The sequence below is a fragment of the Solenopsis invicta genome, chromosome 4 (genome assembly GCF_016802725.1).
Source record: "Solenopsis invicta isolate M01_SB chromosome 4, UNIL_Sinv_3.0, whole genome shotgun sequence".
Lineage (NCBI taxonomy): Eukaryota > Metazoa > Arthropoda > Insecta > Hymenoptera > Formicidae > Solenopsis > Solenopsis invicta.
The window spans coordinates 7,505,799-7,524,591 of record NC_052667.1 but is presented as its reverse complement, the minus strand read 5'-3'; the positions used below and the strand labels follow the sequence as shown (position 1 = coordinate 7,524,591).

General features: G+C 34.0%; 1 protein-coding gene across 11 annotated transcripts in view; it reads left to right on the top strand.

The window, feature by feature from the left end:
• Window positions 1-18,479, top strand: part of LOC105203432 — a 186,246-nt gene extending 167,767 nt beyond the window's left edge. For all 11 annotated transcript variants that reach the window (XM_039448097.1, XM_039448094.1, XM_039448100.1 and 8 more), the window contains 2 exons: window positions 4,252-4,368; window positions 6,552-18,479. In XM_039448097.1, coding sequence (XP_039304031.1) covers window positions 4,252-4,368; window positions 6,552-6,771 — 337 coding nt within the window. In that variant the 3' untranslated portion in view covers window positions 6,772-18,479. The remainder of the gene's footprint in view (window positions 1-4,251; window positions 4,369-6,551) is intronic.
• The last annotated feature ends 314 nt before the right edge of the window (window positions 18,480-18,793 follow it).

Sequence of the window (18,793 nt, the reverse complement as noted above, 5' to 3'; positions counted from 1 at the left end):
GGCACAGATCAGTAAATAATTATTGGAATTTATATAGAAATTTGTAATTAGAGCCAAACGTCCTGGAATACGTCGGTCATAAGGGGTTGATCATAATGTATGAAGTCTTTGAATATTGAAGATTGAAATCAAATCAGAAATGTTTTTGAAACTAGCGTCGCTATTTTTACATAGTTTTAGTAGCCTAAAAGTTCAATGTGATTAATTTAATTTGAATTTAATTAACGTAATTATCAAAAATTCAAATTACGTCTTCTGTTACCTCGTTTGCTGAACATTCAAAAAAGTTTCGAGTACGAAATGTATAGAGGAAAAAGTTTCGCCTATAAAACATCTCGTAAAACATCTCTTACTTTCTCGCAAACTAAATATTGCACTTTATTAATATTAATAAAAGCATGACCTGCTTAGATAATTAATAAAAAAAACTCATAAATTATTCATACAATTTATAAGTTTTTTTCTATATAATACCTAAGAACGAATTCTTTGAAAGAACAAATTTGACACGATTTTTTTATAGTTTAAGCAATATTACTGATAATATTAGATAATATTATCTAAATTATTTTACATGTTTATAACATCCTAAAACTGTTTCATTTTTTTCCTCTCTTTTAAATTTGAAAATGTATCATTACTATTTGTTATGTTTATTTTGTCAGACGCTCATTTTTTATTATCCTACGAAAAATTTAATTATCGAAACCTCAAAATTCGAAGCAATATAAAACTGTATCATCTGATAAAAGACACTTCCTTATGTGCATTTATGTTACTAAAATTGTGTACTAAAGTTCTACGTTTGCTTCTTGTTTAAGAAATATAATCTAGAAACAAAGTTATTGATATTGACAGCATTTTCCTTTACACATATACAGACTATAAATAGACAATAAATCCATACTTTTCTGAAGACGCAAAACAGAAATTAAAATTTTATACTGTTCGTGTATAGAATTATAATGGCATAAAGAGGAATAATGAAACGGAGCAATAATAAGATCGATACGTACGGCCTGAAAGTTGCATTAGGCAATAGCGAGGGGTTAATATAGTTACTACAATATTTGTTTCGTTATCGCGGCGTCTCATCTTGCTCGCTCCATCATAAATCGATCATAATTTCAGGATGCGATATCAGCTGCTATGCACGTTAGGTATAAGACCATTAACGAATTCCACTATTTATAGTCACTCGCTTATATCTGCACGTTTCATTTCCCGCATTATAATAGCTCGTCGATACGATCATCTCGACTCTAAGATTGTAAAGGAAGCAATAATCAGTGGATCGCAATCTCGTTATGCAAAATTGAATTCGCGATCATAAATCTTTCGATCCGTGGAAATTGTTTTACGCGCACATTTCGTGCTGTTTATATTACATCACTCTATTATTAATTTCACAACCAATTTATCGATAAAGCGCAATGAAATTTTTAAATTTTTCATGAATACGTAAATCTAATATTTACTTTAATTAAAAATTAGTTTTATGTTACGGAATTTACGAAATTCAATATTCTTTCCTCGTTTCTTTTTTGTTTTTTTAAGTGTACACTTTATAAGCTTAAAAGTGTAACAAAGCCTACAGAGGCACATTTTCCGTTCTTATCGAAATATTTATATTGGGATCTCGCGTACATACATCGCAGGGGTACTTACACCGTTGCCTCGCGCGGTATCCGCCCGCGATCGTTCTCGTGACAACTTTTCGTTTCCTTTCAACAACATGTTGCACTGCCCAAGTTAGAACGTCTTTTCTTGGAACGTCGTTTGAGCGATTTAGCGACATAATCTCGCATGCGGGGAGAACGTTCGCCCGGGTATATATGTATTTATAGGTCGTTTAAATTCTACGATCGCGCGAGCGAGCGAGCGCGAGCGAGCGAGCGCGAGCGAGCACGAGCCTGCTCGCGCGCACACGCACGCAGGCACGCACGCACGCACGCCGCTTAGATACGCTTCATTCTACGATCGCGCGGCGCGGCGAGGCGAGCGTCCTGCTTTCCTTTTCTAGCATCGCATTCATTTCCATGTCAACGTTACATGCACACGTATATCTCGCGCTATACGCAGTCGCTACACGGGAGTTATATGAATTATGAAAGCGCGGCGCGTGCATGCCATGCGATATGTACGCAAACTTCCATCGCCTAGCCCCTAGCTTGATTTTGTCCGTAGTTACGCGAGCCGCGCGCACGTTTTTCTTCGCCGGCTTTATCTCCCTTGACATTCAGAACTCTATTCCGCGATTGCTATCGTCCGCCGGTGCGGCTATTACGAGCGAGAACGTTGCCTGAGTAAATTTCGCCCGGCGCGCAATCGGCGCTCTGCATCTTGATTTCCGACAAAGCACCTACGACGTGACATTCTTTTTATTCACACATAGCTTACGCCGAGCCGAGCTATAATTAAAAGGATGGATATAACGCTTTTTGATATTAAAATTCTCTTTGAATTCAAGCGATAATCACGGAAGGATGGACGTGCAACGCATATAGATGTTTCGCTTATAGATGTTTCGCTTATAGATTGGGATCGATGAGAACTATAATACCGCACTACTGAATCGATAATATTACATATGTATGTACGTTGATAACAGATTTTTACTTTTTATAATTGACAAATGATTGCATTATAAATTGATTTTTTTCTTAATCTACTAAACAGATGTAGGGAAAATTGCTAGATGTGTATACAGTTATTTCCCGAGAAAGAATTTTTTATACATAATTATATATAATTTTATACAATTTTTTATAATGTACAATATATATTATATGTATATATTATTGAATACTATATATATGTATATAATTATATATGAAACATTTTTTCCTGTGGTTTTATTATATTTTATTACATTTATTATATTTGATACTGATTTACAAATAAACATAAAAAATTATGGCTTGGCGTTGCACATATCTATTGCTGCAATACCAATAACAAATTTATTATAAAGCTTTTAGCAGCAAAAGGTATGATTTAGGCCATTGATCGTCTGAATCGTACTTATCGAATTTATGAATTAAAATAATTAAAAAGATTACAGGATTAATTAACTAATACTTAATTTATTATTAATTTATTGATAAACATTAAATATTTAATAAATTACTAAACAGAATTGATAAAAAACGCATTTTAAACACATTATGCTGTGTTATCTGTTTGAAACAGGATTTTTACCAACCCTGCTGAATAATAATAATCAGAAAGTTAAGACGTCGAAATAAAATCATCTTTACAGTAAACTCTTTTCTTCATAAAAACATAAAAATTTAATAAAATTGCATGATTACATTATCAGCTGCATAAATTGATTTTGTATAAAAGAATTAATTTGATGCGAAAATTATCTTCGTCAGGATTTGAATTTGGACAATCTCCATATTTCATACAAGCTTAGTTTGAGGTAATATTTCTAGTAAAATCGATGATGTCAAAGAAACGCATCTTTACGGGGAGTATTTACGGGGAGCGAGAATCATATAGATGCTCGTTAGCATTAATATTACAATAAATTGATTATCAATTTAATATTGTGATATTACTATTCTGGTTCAACTTAAGAACTGCGTTTCAAGACCGAAAGAGTAACCGCGCGCAGTTTTAAAAAAGAGTAACTAGTAAATGTATATAAAAATTACGTACAAAATACATTATTGAGTACTAAGATTTGCTGTAACCGTTAGTCGATCTCATCTAGTTTTTAATTGTATACTTTTTGAGGTTTTAATTTAAGATTTTTATCTGGGCTAAATTTTCGTCTGCTTAACCGATTTCTCATTTATTTAATTTTTTGTCACTAAATGTTGCTTATAGGAAAATATAAAATATTGATGAGATACAATTTGAGCGATTTATAAATGATAGACTTTTTATTTTTAATAATTACATCAATCTTTTCTTAATCACCATATGAAACCGTGATGATTCAATATTGAAAATTGAAGGTCTTTTGTTTTTTTTTTCAATTTGAAACGTGAACGAATAAACGCGAACAGGATAAATTACATTTATCGGCTTCATTTTTGTTGGCCAACTTTCGTCGATTTGATTTCCTAGCAGTAGTTCGTAGCTTTGCTCGTCGATGCATTTGCCGAACTTACACATTAAATTGTTCTGCGAGTTACGCAAGTGTAAATATCGCATACAACATGTAAATGCTAAATACTAAATACGAAACGCGAGAATATCGAAATCTTCATGCGTCATCAAGATCGCGTTGTGTTTCAGGGACTCCCCGGTGGCATCTTCGTCGTTGGTCACCAGACGTTTAGGGGGATGGCGCACCGGCGGAGGCCACGAGTACGTCAGATGCCCCGTGCGACAACCTGCTTCCATGGACGAGCGGTAAAGATCCTTGATTTTATCCGACTTTAACTCTAGAGTGCTATTCATATTTTTCTTACATCACTAATCTGAATGAAAAATTCATTCACAAAATTAAGATTTTTGTCGACATCTTTTCAGGTTTTTTTAAATACTTTATTTTACTTTATTAAACTATTAGATTGCAAGGTGTTAGAACAACCAAACTAAAATTATTTTAAACAAGAACGCCTTCAACGATTGTAACTAGATTTTGGTGCTTATATTTATTCGTGTGATTTTTTCATACTTTTTCAAATTCAATAAACTGCGCGCCGAATTACTTTTTGGTCATAGCACAGCTCTAAATTGAACATGAATTAATAATATCGCGTTTTTATTAAATTGAGAAGGGGGAGGGTTAATATTTAGATGCTAGTTAGCATCAAGTATTATTAAATTAATTTCAATTTAATAAAAACGTGATATTACTAATTCATGTTTAATTTAGAGCTGTGCTATAACCGAAAAATAATTCGGTGCGCAGTTCATTGAATTTGAAGAAGTATAAAAAAATCACGCGAATAAATATAAGTACTAAGATTTATTGTAACTACGACCGTTCTTGTTTAATTTGTGTTGTCACATTATCGGTCGAATATCTGTCTACTTCAAAATTATTTTAATGTAAGGAAAAATTTTATTAAATATTACTTTAATCAAATTATCAAAGAATAAATAACAAAAACTTTATTGAGTTCAAATTAGCACTTGGATGAAAATTCACTCAGAGGAACACTCCAGGATTAAACGAGCAAGTCGTCGAACTTTGGCTCTCCTTCGTTAAGTCCTCGATAAAGATTCACAACTGAAATGTATTAACGGTACAACTGATCGCGGGGTCTTTTAGCGACAATTGACAAGTATAAGCTCTTAAAAAAAAAAAGATGAAATGTTTCAATAAATTGATTACTATATCAGTAACTGATATTTTATCAGTTCTTTTTTTCAAGGGAGATAATTGACGTATCTGTAAAATGCATCCTCTTATGAATACCCAACAAACGCTGGGTATTTATAACCTGAAGTGCTTTCCTGAAGCTATCGGTTATAAATATTGTTGTAGGTGACGTTGTTTTGTCTCACAAGCATCTCCCCTGACCGTTAAAAAATAACATCGTTGATCGTGTATCGAACTTTAGTTAGATATCTCTAAAGGTTTCTCTAGCCGATATTCAGTGGATTTTTGTATTTAAGATATATTATAAACGAATCATAGAAAGTCATATCAGAGAGTCTTAAGACGTTACTTAAAATGGTTTTGAAATAAAAATCGATTATACATACAGAGAAAGGTTTCTTTGAGCCAAAAAAATATTGCGCACTGCTATACGGTTAAAGAAAAATTTCTTTGATTGAAAGAAATTTTTTGATTGTTTCTTTTGTTTGAATTAAAGAAATAATTTGTTTGTGCAAAGCAAATTTTTAAATGAAAAAGGTATTGCTTAAAAACTAGAACAACTAAATCATTTCTTAAATTTCTCTTACTACTTTCTTTAAATTAAATAATTATTTATTTAAATTAAACAAATTTGTTTAATTTATTTTTAAAAAGGTTAATAGCGTCATGTCTTGAAATCAAATAAATTTTTATTTTCTGCAAAGATATTTTTACTTCAACTTGAACAAACCAAGTTAAAGAAATGATTTCATTAATTAAAATTTTTTTTTTAAGAAATATACTTAGAAATAATTGACAGATGTAAAGATAAATTTCCGGAACACACAGAAATATGAAAATAATAATGAACCCAAATTTTCATGGAAAACAATAAAATTAGAATAGCTTCATTGCTACAGAAACATTTAATTGCAAAAACTAATAATAAAAATTATAACTATGTAACTAAAATTCCTTTATTATATCTCATACGATTGCTCTAATGAGAACTTCGTAATTTCAGAACTGTTTCTTTTGCACGTTTCTAATCGTGGCTTTGCAGACGTTGTATAAAATTTGAATTATGAACAAATTACATTTGAAAAAAGAAATGTTTTAACATTCCACGCTTTATTATATCACCTAACAATAAGTTAAAGAATCTAATTAGTGAACGTAATTGGAGTACCGAGAGAAAAGAGTGTCGAAAATCAAAGGGGACTAATCTAATTGTACGCCGAAATTGGATCTCGAGATTAAGGCTGATAAATCGGAAATCCCGCAGGTGTTATCGGCGATCGTACGAGTCCGAGGCCCCTCGTCCGCTACGGCATCACCACTATCACCGACGCACGGACGGCGAGCGGCACACGAAGAGCTGCGAGTACGCGAGGAGGGCGACCACGGATTCCAGCATCGAGGTCCAGCACTTCGGCCTGCCGATCCTGAGCGTGAGCGAACCGAGCCCGCCGGACGAGAGTGAGCGCGTCGACGACTACTTGTAGGACTTGCTTGCCGAGGACTTCCTCAAGGAGCTCCTCGTGTGATCCGCCCGGCTGATCCCTCTCGCGCGTGGCACGGTCTTGCCCTTAGTCTTCATCCCTTAGTCTCGGGGACCCTCCCGAGACGGGACCCGGACATTTTTCCCTCCCGCAATCGGCGCGGCGCGGCGTGTCGTGTCGACCCTCCGCGGGGGCCGACGGCGCCGTTCTGCCGCGCGTCGCGACCTCCCAGGCGATCGCGATCGGTCCAAGTAAGTCGGAGCAAGACGGGAGAGCGTGCGGGTCTCTCGATCGCGCGCGCTCTTATCCCACTTCGTATTGTAAGCGATATACTCTTACGCGTACTTATCTTAGAAGAGTTCAGAGCTCATGAATATATTTGCTACTTGTATTATAGGAACCGCGCGGCTACGAGGAGTAACCGAACTCGCGTTTGCTCCGGACGATGCTTTATTTCTCAGCACGTTGGGAAACGGTACAAACGCGAAATACTAATACTATCTTTCAACATAGTTGACTCTGCTCGTCAATATATATTTTTTAGAAGCTCCCGTAAAATAAAGGATCGATGATGTTACACATAGATACATTAAATAACAATCGGTGTGTGTATGTGCGTGATTAAATCTGTGTCTTTTTATAACGTGCCGAGAGAGAGAGGCAAAGTCCGGATCGAACCTGACCACCCTCTCTACATCGTATTACTTCTAAGACGTACGTGGCCTGGTGGATAATTTCGTTATCTCTCGATATTGTAGACTGATACTGCTTAATTCACGACCGGAAAAAAATTCGGTCGGGGCTGTCGTATTAAATTCTCGATAATTAAAGTCAAATTCACTGCACGTCTTTACTTACGATGGTACATCGTCTCACGGTTAACATGGCGTGCGACTTAAGGGGGAAACCTGGCTTAGTAAGCCGAGAGATGCATGACTTTTAGCAACTTTTTTTTTCAGCTAAAATAAAACCAATCCATTTCGAAATTTTAAGGACGTTTTACCACAACTTTAAAATGTATAAACAAATTTTTTAATAAAATCACATTAATTTTTTGTTTACAAAATAAAAGCATGCTTGTAAGCATATTGCCATTGTAATTGTTCCATTGTGTACATTCTAATGATCGTAATTTTGTTGTTTGAAACAAAAAAAAACCAATTTTGTATTTTATTTTTATGTTATTATCTTTTATAAAAAAAATGTGTGATTGTTACAAAAAATTTTTTACTTTTTCTTGCAAAAAATTAGTATAATTTACAGTTTCTCAAAAACCTTTTAGTACATATAAAATAAACACTAATTATCTACAAAACAAGACCAGAAACAATTCAATTAGATGATTAGATTTTTCTCGATCGTGCACACAAACTCGAAAAATTCGAGAAAAATGCATTTTTTGGATCACACAAGTACTACGCTCGACTCATGAAGATATTCTCAGATAGTGTTATTATCGATTAAATCAACTTTTGAAAAATCGTTTTTTGCGACCCTATAAACCAGGTTTTCCTCTTAAGGATGACGAATGAGCTCGCATTCGTATAGATTCGTTCAATTACGTTCTCAATTACGCATGAGTAATTGCGTAATGATAATATCTCTCTGTCTGCAATCATATTTACTCCCTCTGTCTACGATCTGGGTCTTTTTTATCCGGCTAAGTTTTATTTTTCATGTTCCAGATTTTTTCGACAAATCTGGAAAGACAGTCCGAGTTTTCAACTTACACTGTAATATAACAGAAAAGACCTAGATTACAGACGGAAAGTTAAGTTTCCTTCCACTTCGCGCGTACGATTTCTCTTCCACGATTTTTTCAAACTCCAGGCGTGACAGTGGCATGAAGAACGGTATTTTTCTTTTGTCGCTCATCAATGTACGATACATCAAAGTTTAAGTTTTTCCAACTTCTGTAGTATACCTTCTGTAACTTCTCTAATATAATTCGAAATTAAATACACAGAAATCTCGATTTAATGTTGAAGCCACAGTTCAGATTTAAAACAGTACGGATTAAAAACAGACGTTTGCTCTCAAGAATATCGCTTTATCACGTTTATTTTCAGCATCGTTGGTAGAGGAAGGTCGTCGATATCGACTTATCATTTTGTTGTTTGATTATATTTCTTAAGCAAACGTTAATAATAAAACTGGAAATATAAATACAACCGCGTGGAAAGTGTCTCCTGATAGATAATATATTTTATGTAATATCGTTTCAAATTTTGCATTAATTGAGTTTCAACAGAAATAAACGCAAGATCAACAGAAATAAACGCCAAAATCGATATGATATGCAATAATGCAAAACGCTTCCCTTTCCTTTTTCTTTTACAATACCTACAAGTTAATGTATATGAATTTCTTTAGAAGACTTTCTTTTCGATGTAAAATATTTTTGTCGATTGATACAATTATCTTATGCAAGACGTAATATATGATTTGATGTTTAAAACTGCATTGTTAAAAAAATAATAGGAAAGAGAAAACTATAAATAAAACAGTTTTAGTTATGAACTTGTAAAATGATGTAATATTATCAATAATACAATCATTATCGTTTAAATTTTGCAAAAGAAAATTGTACAAATTTTATTCTCATTTTTGAAGAATTCGGTTTAGCAGATTTTGTGTAAAAAGACCAAGATATATAAATCGTAAGGTTTTTCTTTAATTATGTAAGCAAATCATGTTTCTATTTCTAAAAAAAGTGCACTGTTTAGTTGTTAGAAAACCTATCGATATTGGCGATTTTCCTCTTTAATTTTTCGACTAGATTTCTCTCGAGAATCTGATGTCATAAAGTCATGTCATAAAATACTTCCATCTTACGCAGTTACATAAAATATCATATACCAATCTGAAGCGAATATAAAATTGGCTATAAATCTCGTGATTTAACTAGTGAGCATGAAATAGATGTTTTACGAAGAACCTTGTCAGTGATAGTAGAATCTTACGAGCTATTTTCATATTATCTTATCGCATTCTTCAAATACTTTATATGAAATCATATCATGTAAAAGATATTACCGTTAACTCACAAGGAGAAATCTACAATTAACGAAATTGTTACATAATTAAAATCTTTAATTACATCACTCGAATACATATATACATGACATCTTCGTGTTTTTAATTTTTTTTGTTTATCCACGAGGGGACCAGGCAATAAGTCCGGATGTTGTTTTTAATCATTTAACAATCGGCGAACACAAATTTGTATTCCAAACATATCCGCGCGAGGGGCAAACATGTTTGTTTGTAACTACGCGGTAAAAATTTTTTGTATATAATTATACATAATTATTTATAATTATATATAAAATATATAAAATATTTTATATATTTTATATAATTATGTATAATTATATATAATTATATACAAAAAGCTTTTTTACCGTGTATTAAGCATTTCCGCGTTATCGAAGCTTAGAGCCTGGGCCAAAACGTCTGTGATACACGCACATTTTTAGCCCGTGGATAAGCTTGACGTCTCGGAAATGTTTATTCAAGTTGAGTGGTTAAGCGTCAAGCGATTCGCGCCTCCTGTTCACGCGGAGTGTTTGAACGGTAATCTTAGAATGAACCTGAAGGCGCACTTGCTTGCCTTATCTCCCGCAGTAGTAAAGATAAACGTGCAGTTGCGAGTATTCGAAATTATACGCCTCGACCACTTGCAATACGTATCACATCATCGTATAGCGTAACGCACGGGATCTCTTGGGTCAACCGCGCAAGCGCTCTTCTTCGGCCGTTGAAGAAGAGAAGCGCGGTTGATCCGAAGCACATCCCGACGCATATGCCGGGCGGGTGTGCGCTTGCCGCTCGTAGAAATCGATTTATTTTCGCATTACCCACATGTCTCTTCCAAACGACGATTTAAGACTTGCGCGTGCGAAAGTTCTCGACGCACAGATGCCTGAAAGCTTGAATCGTATTCTGATCCTTCGCGAGTCGAACGAGAGTCGTTAGATTAATTTTTGCAAATGCGTAGGGAACTTCATAATAGCACTCTCTTGATCCATCGAGCGAATTCCTTTTTAGGCGAAGCTCGTCGCATATGTCGCATGAAGCTTATTATATATATGCGTGTATCAACGTCTGTGACACCATGATGACGAGAGACGGAGGAAGAAATAAATAAGGGAAAACAAAACTTATAGCGATGTTAGTAGTAGAACGTTTGACAGTCTCACACACTTTTACGCTAAGAAGATATGTTAATCCATCTTCACGTGTAATTAAGTCGACTATATATACCGATCATATCATACATTTATGAGTTAAGCGAGGGTTTGGAAGAAATCGCTACTTCCAGGTATCTACGCGACTGCGAAACCCTTTCACTTGAGCGGAAGAAGCGACGCTATATCCTTTGGCAAAGAACTTAATCGCGAGTGAGCTGCGGGACTCCGTCTCTACGAAGAGAGAAAGAGAGAGAGAGAGTATCGAGGAAATCTTCCTCCTTTCGGCTTACATAATCGATTATCAGGGTTCATCGCAACTTGGGAACAATACAAGATTGTGTAATAATGCGTGCGACAGAAAGACCGCGCGAGAATGACCCCGCAATTGTCGGCAATTATCCGGAGCATTCTGCAAGATGGAGGGCCTTATCAGGTCAATTTAGAGAAGAGCAGAGTCGCGCGGCTTCTTTCCATTATCGCAATTCGCTACGCGAAGCACACGTTGCCTGCGTTGCCCGTACCGATCTTTCTCAACTCCGCGTCTCTGGACCAATCGTCGTAGGAGAAAGGGGCCACGATTACAAAATCGTGATTGTAAATCAAACGCTTCATCTCATCGACGCGACTAACATGCTGAATTCGTGAAATTTCTTTTATTACTCGAAGCAAATTAAATGAAATGAAAATGCTAAAATAGTATAAATTAGTTTAGCAGTAATTTTCCAATTCAAAATTATATTATCGTCTAAAAGATCGAACGTCGGGACTTAAAATATCGCTAGGCGTTCACTATTTTATTCGTTAGTCAAAGAAGAGATATCATTTTAATATCACATTTTAATATGACATTTTTTTTGTTGGGACAATCGATTTTTTTAGCTGTATTTAATGAGATTAGCTTCTCAGACATCATAGCACTGTAATTACAGGGTAAATAAGAATAGCGATCGGAAGTCATCAGATTTCTATATATCATTATTTTTAAAAAGATACGGTTAATCTTTTCAATACTTTAAATTCTTGATATCGTTAAATCGCGGGTAATTTACAAACTGTGAAGTTTAGGGGACCAATCAAATCAGATCGCACGTACTCACTTTTGCTCATGAACGACGATTTTTATAGGATACAATTATTGCGCACTACATTACACAAATCGAAGAACATTTGCCAGTCCCTAACTTAACGATCGACCGGAGGACTTTTATTTCTGGTTTCAAATGACGAAGTCAAACGAATAAGATTAGGATAACGTCACATATGTTCGGTTCTTTATACGCATACATATCTTACATGATTATCTCATTCACCGATATTACATCGATATTAAGTCTTAATACATGCAAGTATTCGTGACGATAAAAATACTAATGTAAGCTTCAGTATTTTCTTTAATCTCATTGTCAGTAAAAGCTCTTTGATAGAACGAGAATACTTTTCTACTTTTATTTTAGATACATTGCGATTAAATCGTGCTTTCTAATCATTCGCTCTCCAAATGAGACGAGCCCCATAAATAAATAAATAGTTCAGGAGCTATAATATTTGTTTTGTTATTATAATTATGGTTTTAAAGATTCTATGTCAATATACATATATATATATATATATATGTGTGTGTGTGTGTGTGTGTGTGTGTGTGTGTGTGTGTGTGTGTGTGTGTGTGTGTGTATAAATGACGTTTTAAATTTGTAAATAGTTCGAATTGAATCCATCGTCTATTTTCATTGTTTTATTTATTCTTCTATCTATGCGATTAATCTTGTATCAACGCGTACTAGTTCTCATATCCGATTGTCGATTTCCAAAACTTTTTTTTACTTTATTTCTAAATCTTATAAACTATTCAAGTATTTTTGAACACGATAAATAAACATTTTTATAAATTTGTTTCATTATTTTACAGATTTGTATCATGATTTTATAGAATTTAGAACAAAAATAAATATTGTTCCATTATATTTTTCTAATGAAATGCATTTAAGTATCACTTCGATAGTGACATCATAATTGGTATTCAATGTTTATTTATCAATATAATACACGTCACACTTATTGACTAACATCTATTATAAATTTTTTAAAATAAATGAAAAAATTAATTACGAAAATGTTAGGTAATAATTACAAAAAATAAAGTGCTAAGTAAAAATTTTATTCTTTGCAATCAGCACTTTATTTTTTTATAATTATTATCTAAAATTCTCGCGATTAATGTTTTCGTCTATAAAAGGGATTTACGTGAAAAAAAAATGAAAACAGGTTATTATATTTAAATTAATGTGTAATGTAAATCCGAGAAAAATAGATTCTAATTAGAGTCGTATTAAATAAATTTGTATTAACTTTATAGAGTTAGCCACTCGCTCCACTTGAGATCTTACGTCTGAGAAATTAGGGACCTACGTATGTCTGAAAATTGGAAGGTTAAATGTCACAAATATGTAATCTGGCTTATTAGTCGTTGCCCTACTGTACGACTTTTCCAGAACTGAAAGCCTAGCATTAGTGTTCGATTATCTATTTATCTTATACTCCTCAAAGTTACTACAGCACGTGAAAGTTTTGCGAGAGAGAGACACATCGAAATGTTATGACGAACTATATCCCATTCTTCAATTTTGCCATACCAAAGACGTCACTAAAGTAGCTAATATCACATCTGATATTAAATATCAGGTATTGTGTATCTTTATACATTACTATAGAACTCCAAAGTAGCTGCAGCATGCTCCGAATCGATAATTCCGGGTTGCCCGTTTCAGAATTTTCGCGCGAACGCGCTTTATGCCGCACGCATTAACGATGGTCTAAACGATGTACGGACAAGCGAGCGACAAGAGCGCATTTCTACATTACGGTAACTGCGTGAGGAAGATCGATAAAAAAAAAAAAATTCTCAATTCTCCCGCGAAAATCACCGCGACTGTCGTGCATCTTCGTTATCTCGTCTGTCGATCCGCCATCCGCGGGCTGCGCCGCTGCGACCAAACGCGCTTTGTACGTTCCATTCTATCGTAACACACTCGTGTAAATATCCACGACCAACTATCGTAAAATAATAATTATAAAACACGATATTTAAACACATTCATGAACGACACATTTTATCCTTGAGGGGGGGGGGGGGGGGGAATACGCCTCAGAATTTAAAGATCTTATACATGATGCATGTGTAATTTCGTTCATTTTTGCCTCTACCTTGATCTCGCTCGCACATTGGACGAGTACAGCGCGAGTAATATATGAATTTTAATATCGTTCTAAATTACATTGCGGGACTTTTGAGTAAGGTGAACATGGAATAGTGTGTATCAGAGGATCAATTTTACATCGTCGCTCGTGTGTACGAATGAGCAAATTTGCCGTTCCACTTAAAAGATTAACAGAATGAAGCTCTCATTAGCAGCAAATCTAAATTTTTTTTTTTTTAAGCTGTAATTCTTTCCGTACTTAGAACACACCTGTGTTTTCCGGACCTTTACTGCACACCGTGGGTCGTTTGTGTCTGCAATTAATTTCCATCATACTTTTTACAAATAATCTTTTACGAGTCACTTTTAAAAATAAAAATTATTAAGTAACTCATACGCAGTGTTAGGCAAAATCTATTCAATTTATTTATTAATAATTACGATTAAAATGTATTTCTTAATTATAGTGATTAAAATTTTTTCATTGCCTTGAAATAAATCGTAGGTATTAATTAATTAAATTTTTAAGCAACAAAAAGAATCGATTACAATAAATTGTATATATTTGTGGTTAATTTAATTGAGTAATTGAAAATGACAGATAATTAATTTAATTTGTAATATTGTATCTAGTTTCAGTTTACAATTTCAAGTCTGACTGTGTTCGGCGCGCAGCTTCACAGAAACTGAAAATGTATTTATATTATACATGTAAAATGTTAACAAAGATCCAGCCTCGATTTTACTTGACGCTTTATTGATTATTTGTGTAATTACACTTAAATGGTCTAGTTCAAATTATTATTTTTTAAATATAATAAAAGATTAACGATTGACGATCGAATATCATTTGTTAAACAACAGTGTTTGATTTATTTTAATAATTAATTAAATCAATCATAATTGTGCTTGTCATTAATTTTTCTATTACTTTAGGCAAACGAAAATTTAATCCTTTAATTATACAAAAAATCACTTAATTTTATTAATTAATTATATTAACCATGATTATATATTTTTAAAATTTTTAGTCGATTATTTTAGTTAACAAATAAATTAATCGATTAATTGCCCAACACTCTTACATATGTTTTAACATCTTTAGCAAGTATTTGTGTTATGTATTCCAGAAAAACTGTACATAAATCTTATAACTAATTTAGCCGACAAGATATTTTAAAGAAAAAAAAAACATGGGTAGGACACAAATAACCCAAAGTGTGTGTTAAAAACGAAGAAAAATTTACGAAACATTTTTCTGCGCTGCATAACAAGAATAAGAGCTACAAGAAAATTATCTGCGAGTGACTGGGCGTCCGCATCGTCTAATCTCTCGGATGAAAGAAGGAAAAGCATAGAGTGTGTCGAGTAATACGAATGAAGACTTAGAACCAGCGGCTTGGACGACCACCTAAGATTTATATATTCAAATATACATATATACGCATACGTAATTATGTGTACTTACAAATACTTCGCGTACTGTACGCTAATCGACGAAGAGTTGTCGACGCAATGATTTCAATTTCACCTGAGTATTATTTTAAAAAAACGATATGTAACAAAGAAGCCCATGCTCGAATCCATTTTCTCATAATCTTAAATGTAGTTTGTTACCGACGATGCATTATCAAAATGTTCATACACTTAAATATCTTAAATAGTAGTTTACTTTTCTCTGTGCAAAAAGTTTTTTGGAAATTTTGCTTTATGCCACATTTCAATTCATATTTACAAATTCCCATCGTTTTATTGTTTAATAGAGATACTAATCGTTGAACGGTCATCAGCTAGTAAATGACTATTTAAGAAAAATATTAAAATATAAAAATTTGCAAATAATTGATATTCTTTAGATCTAATTTTCATGCAGATTAAATAACATCCTTTACTTGAAAATATACTTGTATTAAATTGTTTTTATTTTAATTTATTAATCAATTCAATTTCTCATATTGATACAATGAATCTGTATTTGTCATTTAAATAAAAAGAAGGTTCATTTGAATATCTAAAGAATGTTAATATTCGGTGTTTCATTATTTTTTTACATTTCACTGTCATCTCTGACGAACCTGAAAATTTAACATAAGAAAGACATGGGCTTCATACCTTATGTACACATGCGCGTATACACGCGCGCGCGTGCGTGCGAAGGAACCGAAGGATTCAATTACCTCCAGACATTGATAATTATAGCTTTAAATAAAGAGACCAAATAATTAACGAAGAGTCCATATTCTCTTACGGAAAGGGTAGCTCTTTAGAAAAACCCGAATTAAGCAATTTTGCAAAGAAGAGATCTATGTATCCGTCTATTGTATCCTCTATATGTATGTATGTATGTGTATATATACGCATATATACACATACATGTATATTTGTATGTAGATTAGCATTCTGATCATATTGATCCAAGTTTTGATCAGTGGTATATATCGCGCGATCGTGCGCTCGATCGATCGAGGGTGCGGATGAGAGTGGAGAGCTCCGTGTGCGCTTACCTGGATTTAATCCCAACCATTTACTGTCTCAATCGAAGGGCCAGTAAGTGTGAATAACTGTGAAGAGTGCTTGGCCGTCGTAGGCAAGCATTTTAGCGACGCAAACGTCGCCGTTACCGAACAAGTACTAGCACGTAAATCATCCCCCTAGCGACGTAGTAGCGGCTGTCGTCAGATCAGAAATGTAAAAATATTCGAGATACCGATGTTCTATCGTAAGGGTAATATAGGGAGAATCAGGAAGGGTAAACGTTATTTTTAATAGAATATTCTCTACGAAGCTATTTTCCTAATAGAGTCACGCCTCAAATAAATCATCCCGCCTCTCGGATCCGCGGATTTTTGTGTACGTACGTGCGCACCCTCCATCGTCGACGCCTAAATGCCTAAAAACCTTATCAAATATGGTGGAGCGTGACGGTCATTACGATCATCCAACGGTGCTCCCCAACGAGCTTTTTCTTTCCTCGACGTCCTCGAAATGACGACGCGGATCGAAAGCACGCGTAAATTACACTTCTCCAATTCGATGTATATTTGCATGTAAATATCTCTCTGTATTCATTGGGTCAGGGAAAAAAAGAAAGAGAGAGAGAGAGGAGAGAAAGGGAGAAAGGGAAAGGAGAATCCTCGCCGTCCGCAATCACACGCTTACGACTGAGGGTGAGAGAAAGAGGGTAATCTCTTCAGTGTAATTACTTCGCGAACACACACAATGAAAATATAGAGTTAAAGCCTGTCAATTCGCGACACATTATAAATTCTAAACCTGTGATTTTATCGAACCTAACTTTAGGGGGTTCTACCGAGAGCTTTAAAGCTCTTGATAGAATGGCAGACATATATACGAACGTATGTATATGTATACACACAAATGTATATGCGATATGTGTGTGTATATATGTGGGTATATAATATATTGTGTGTATGTGTGTGTGCGCGCACACACATACGATCTATACTCTATATACAATCCAATATATTCTCAGTTTATGAACATATCGTATTGCACGTTCCGTTGTAATAAACAACAAGAATAGAAACCTCGTTAATCTGATCGTTAATCCTTAATCAGTATGGTGAAATCATGTATCTATGCCGAGATGACAGTAAATTAATTAACCTTTGAATCTCACGCACTGAGTTTCTGCTAAATCTATAAAATTCAGGTTTCGCATAAGAGAGCCTGGCTAATAAGAGATAAAATGTGATTTTGTAGTTTAAATTGTATGACTTGATTTAAATGCATACTATACTTGGAACGAATAGAAAGAGAAGGAACAAGAAATTAAAATTTGAATCTCACTTATATATTTAATCGATTAGATTTTTTCACGATCCTCCAATACGACGAATATGAAGATTCAAAAACTCATTGGAAAATATAATAATGTATTTTTGAAATAGAAAAAAAAATAGAGGCAAATGGTGAATAAGAAACATCGACGAGAGATCAGTTTTAATAATCAGCTTAGCTAAACAGCATTTTCGATAATGGCATACATACCTAATGCGTCTGCAAAATGTCGCCGCTATTGTAACTAGATATAAGTCGCTTATAGAATTATTCGCTTAAGAACCCATTGTGCTGGTTAAGGATTAAAATATATTTTTTCAAGCGATTAACTGTTGTAATTAAAAAGTGTGAGTGTGCATGTGCGATTTCAACGTTGATCGTATGAGAAGATGAAGGATACGATATGATAACGGAAAGTGGGAATCTTTTATTTACGTTAAAAACTTTATAGGCGATCCTTCTTGTAGATAGCCCAGGATGGGACTAATCTTTTTATTGAATAAACTCTATCACACATCCTGTACCAATTGATTTATAATAATTATAAAACATTGAAAAGAATACAATTTTGCAGGCATGAAGTTCGCACCGCGACGTGTTCCAATCCCTATGCTATTCTAGCTTCACATTATGCTGTAATAAACAATAAGAAAATGCATGTGTCGTGTAACGGAAAAGAAATTATGACAAGTTCAAATCTAAACATTTATACACAAAAAGAATGATTTTACTAAAGCGTCTGAAAATGTAGCTAGAAACAGATTTGAAAATAATTTTGTTAAATCATCAAGATATTTATATATAGAATGCTCAAGTATGATGAACAAGGCTACAAAA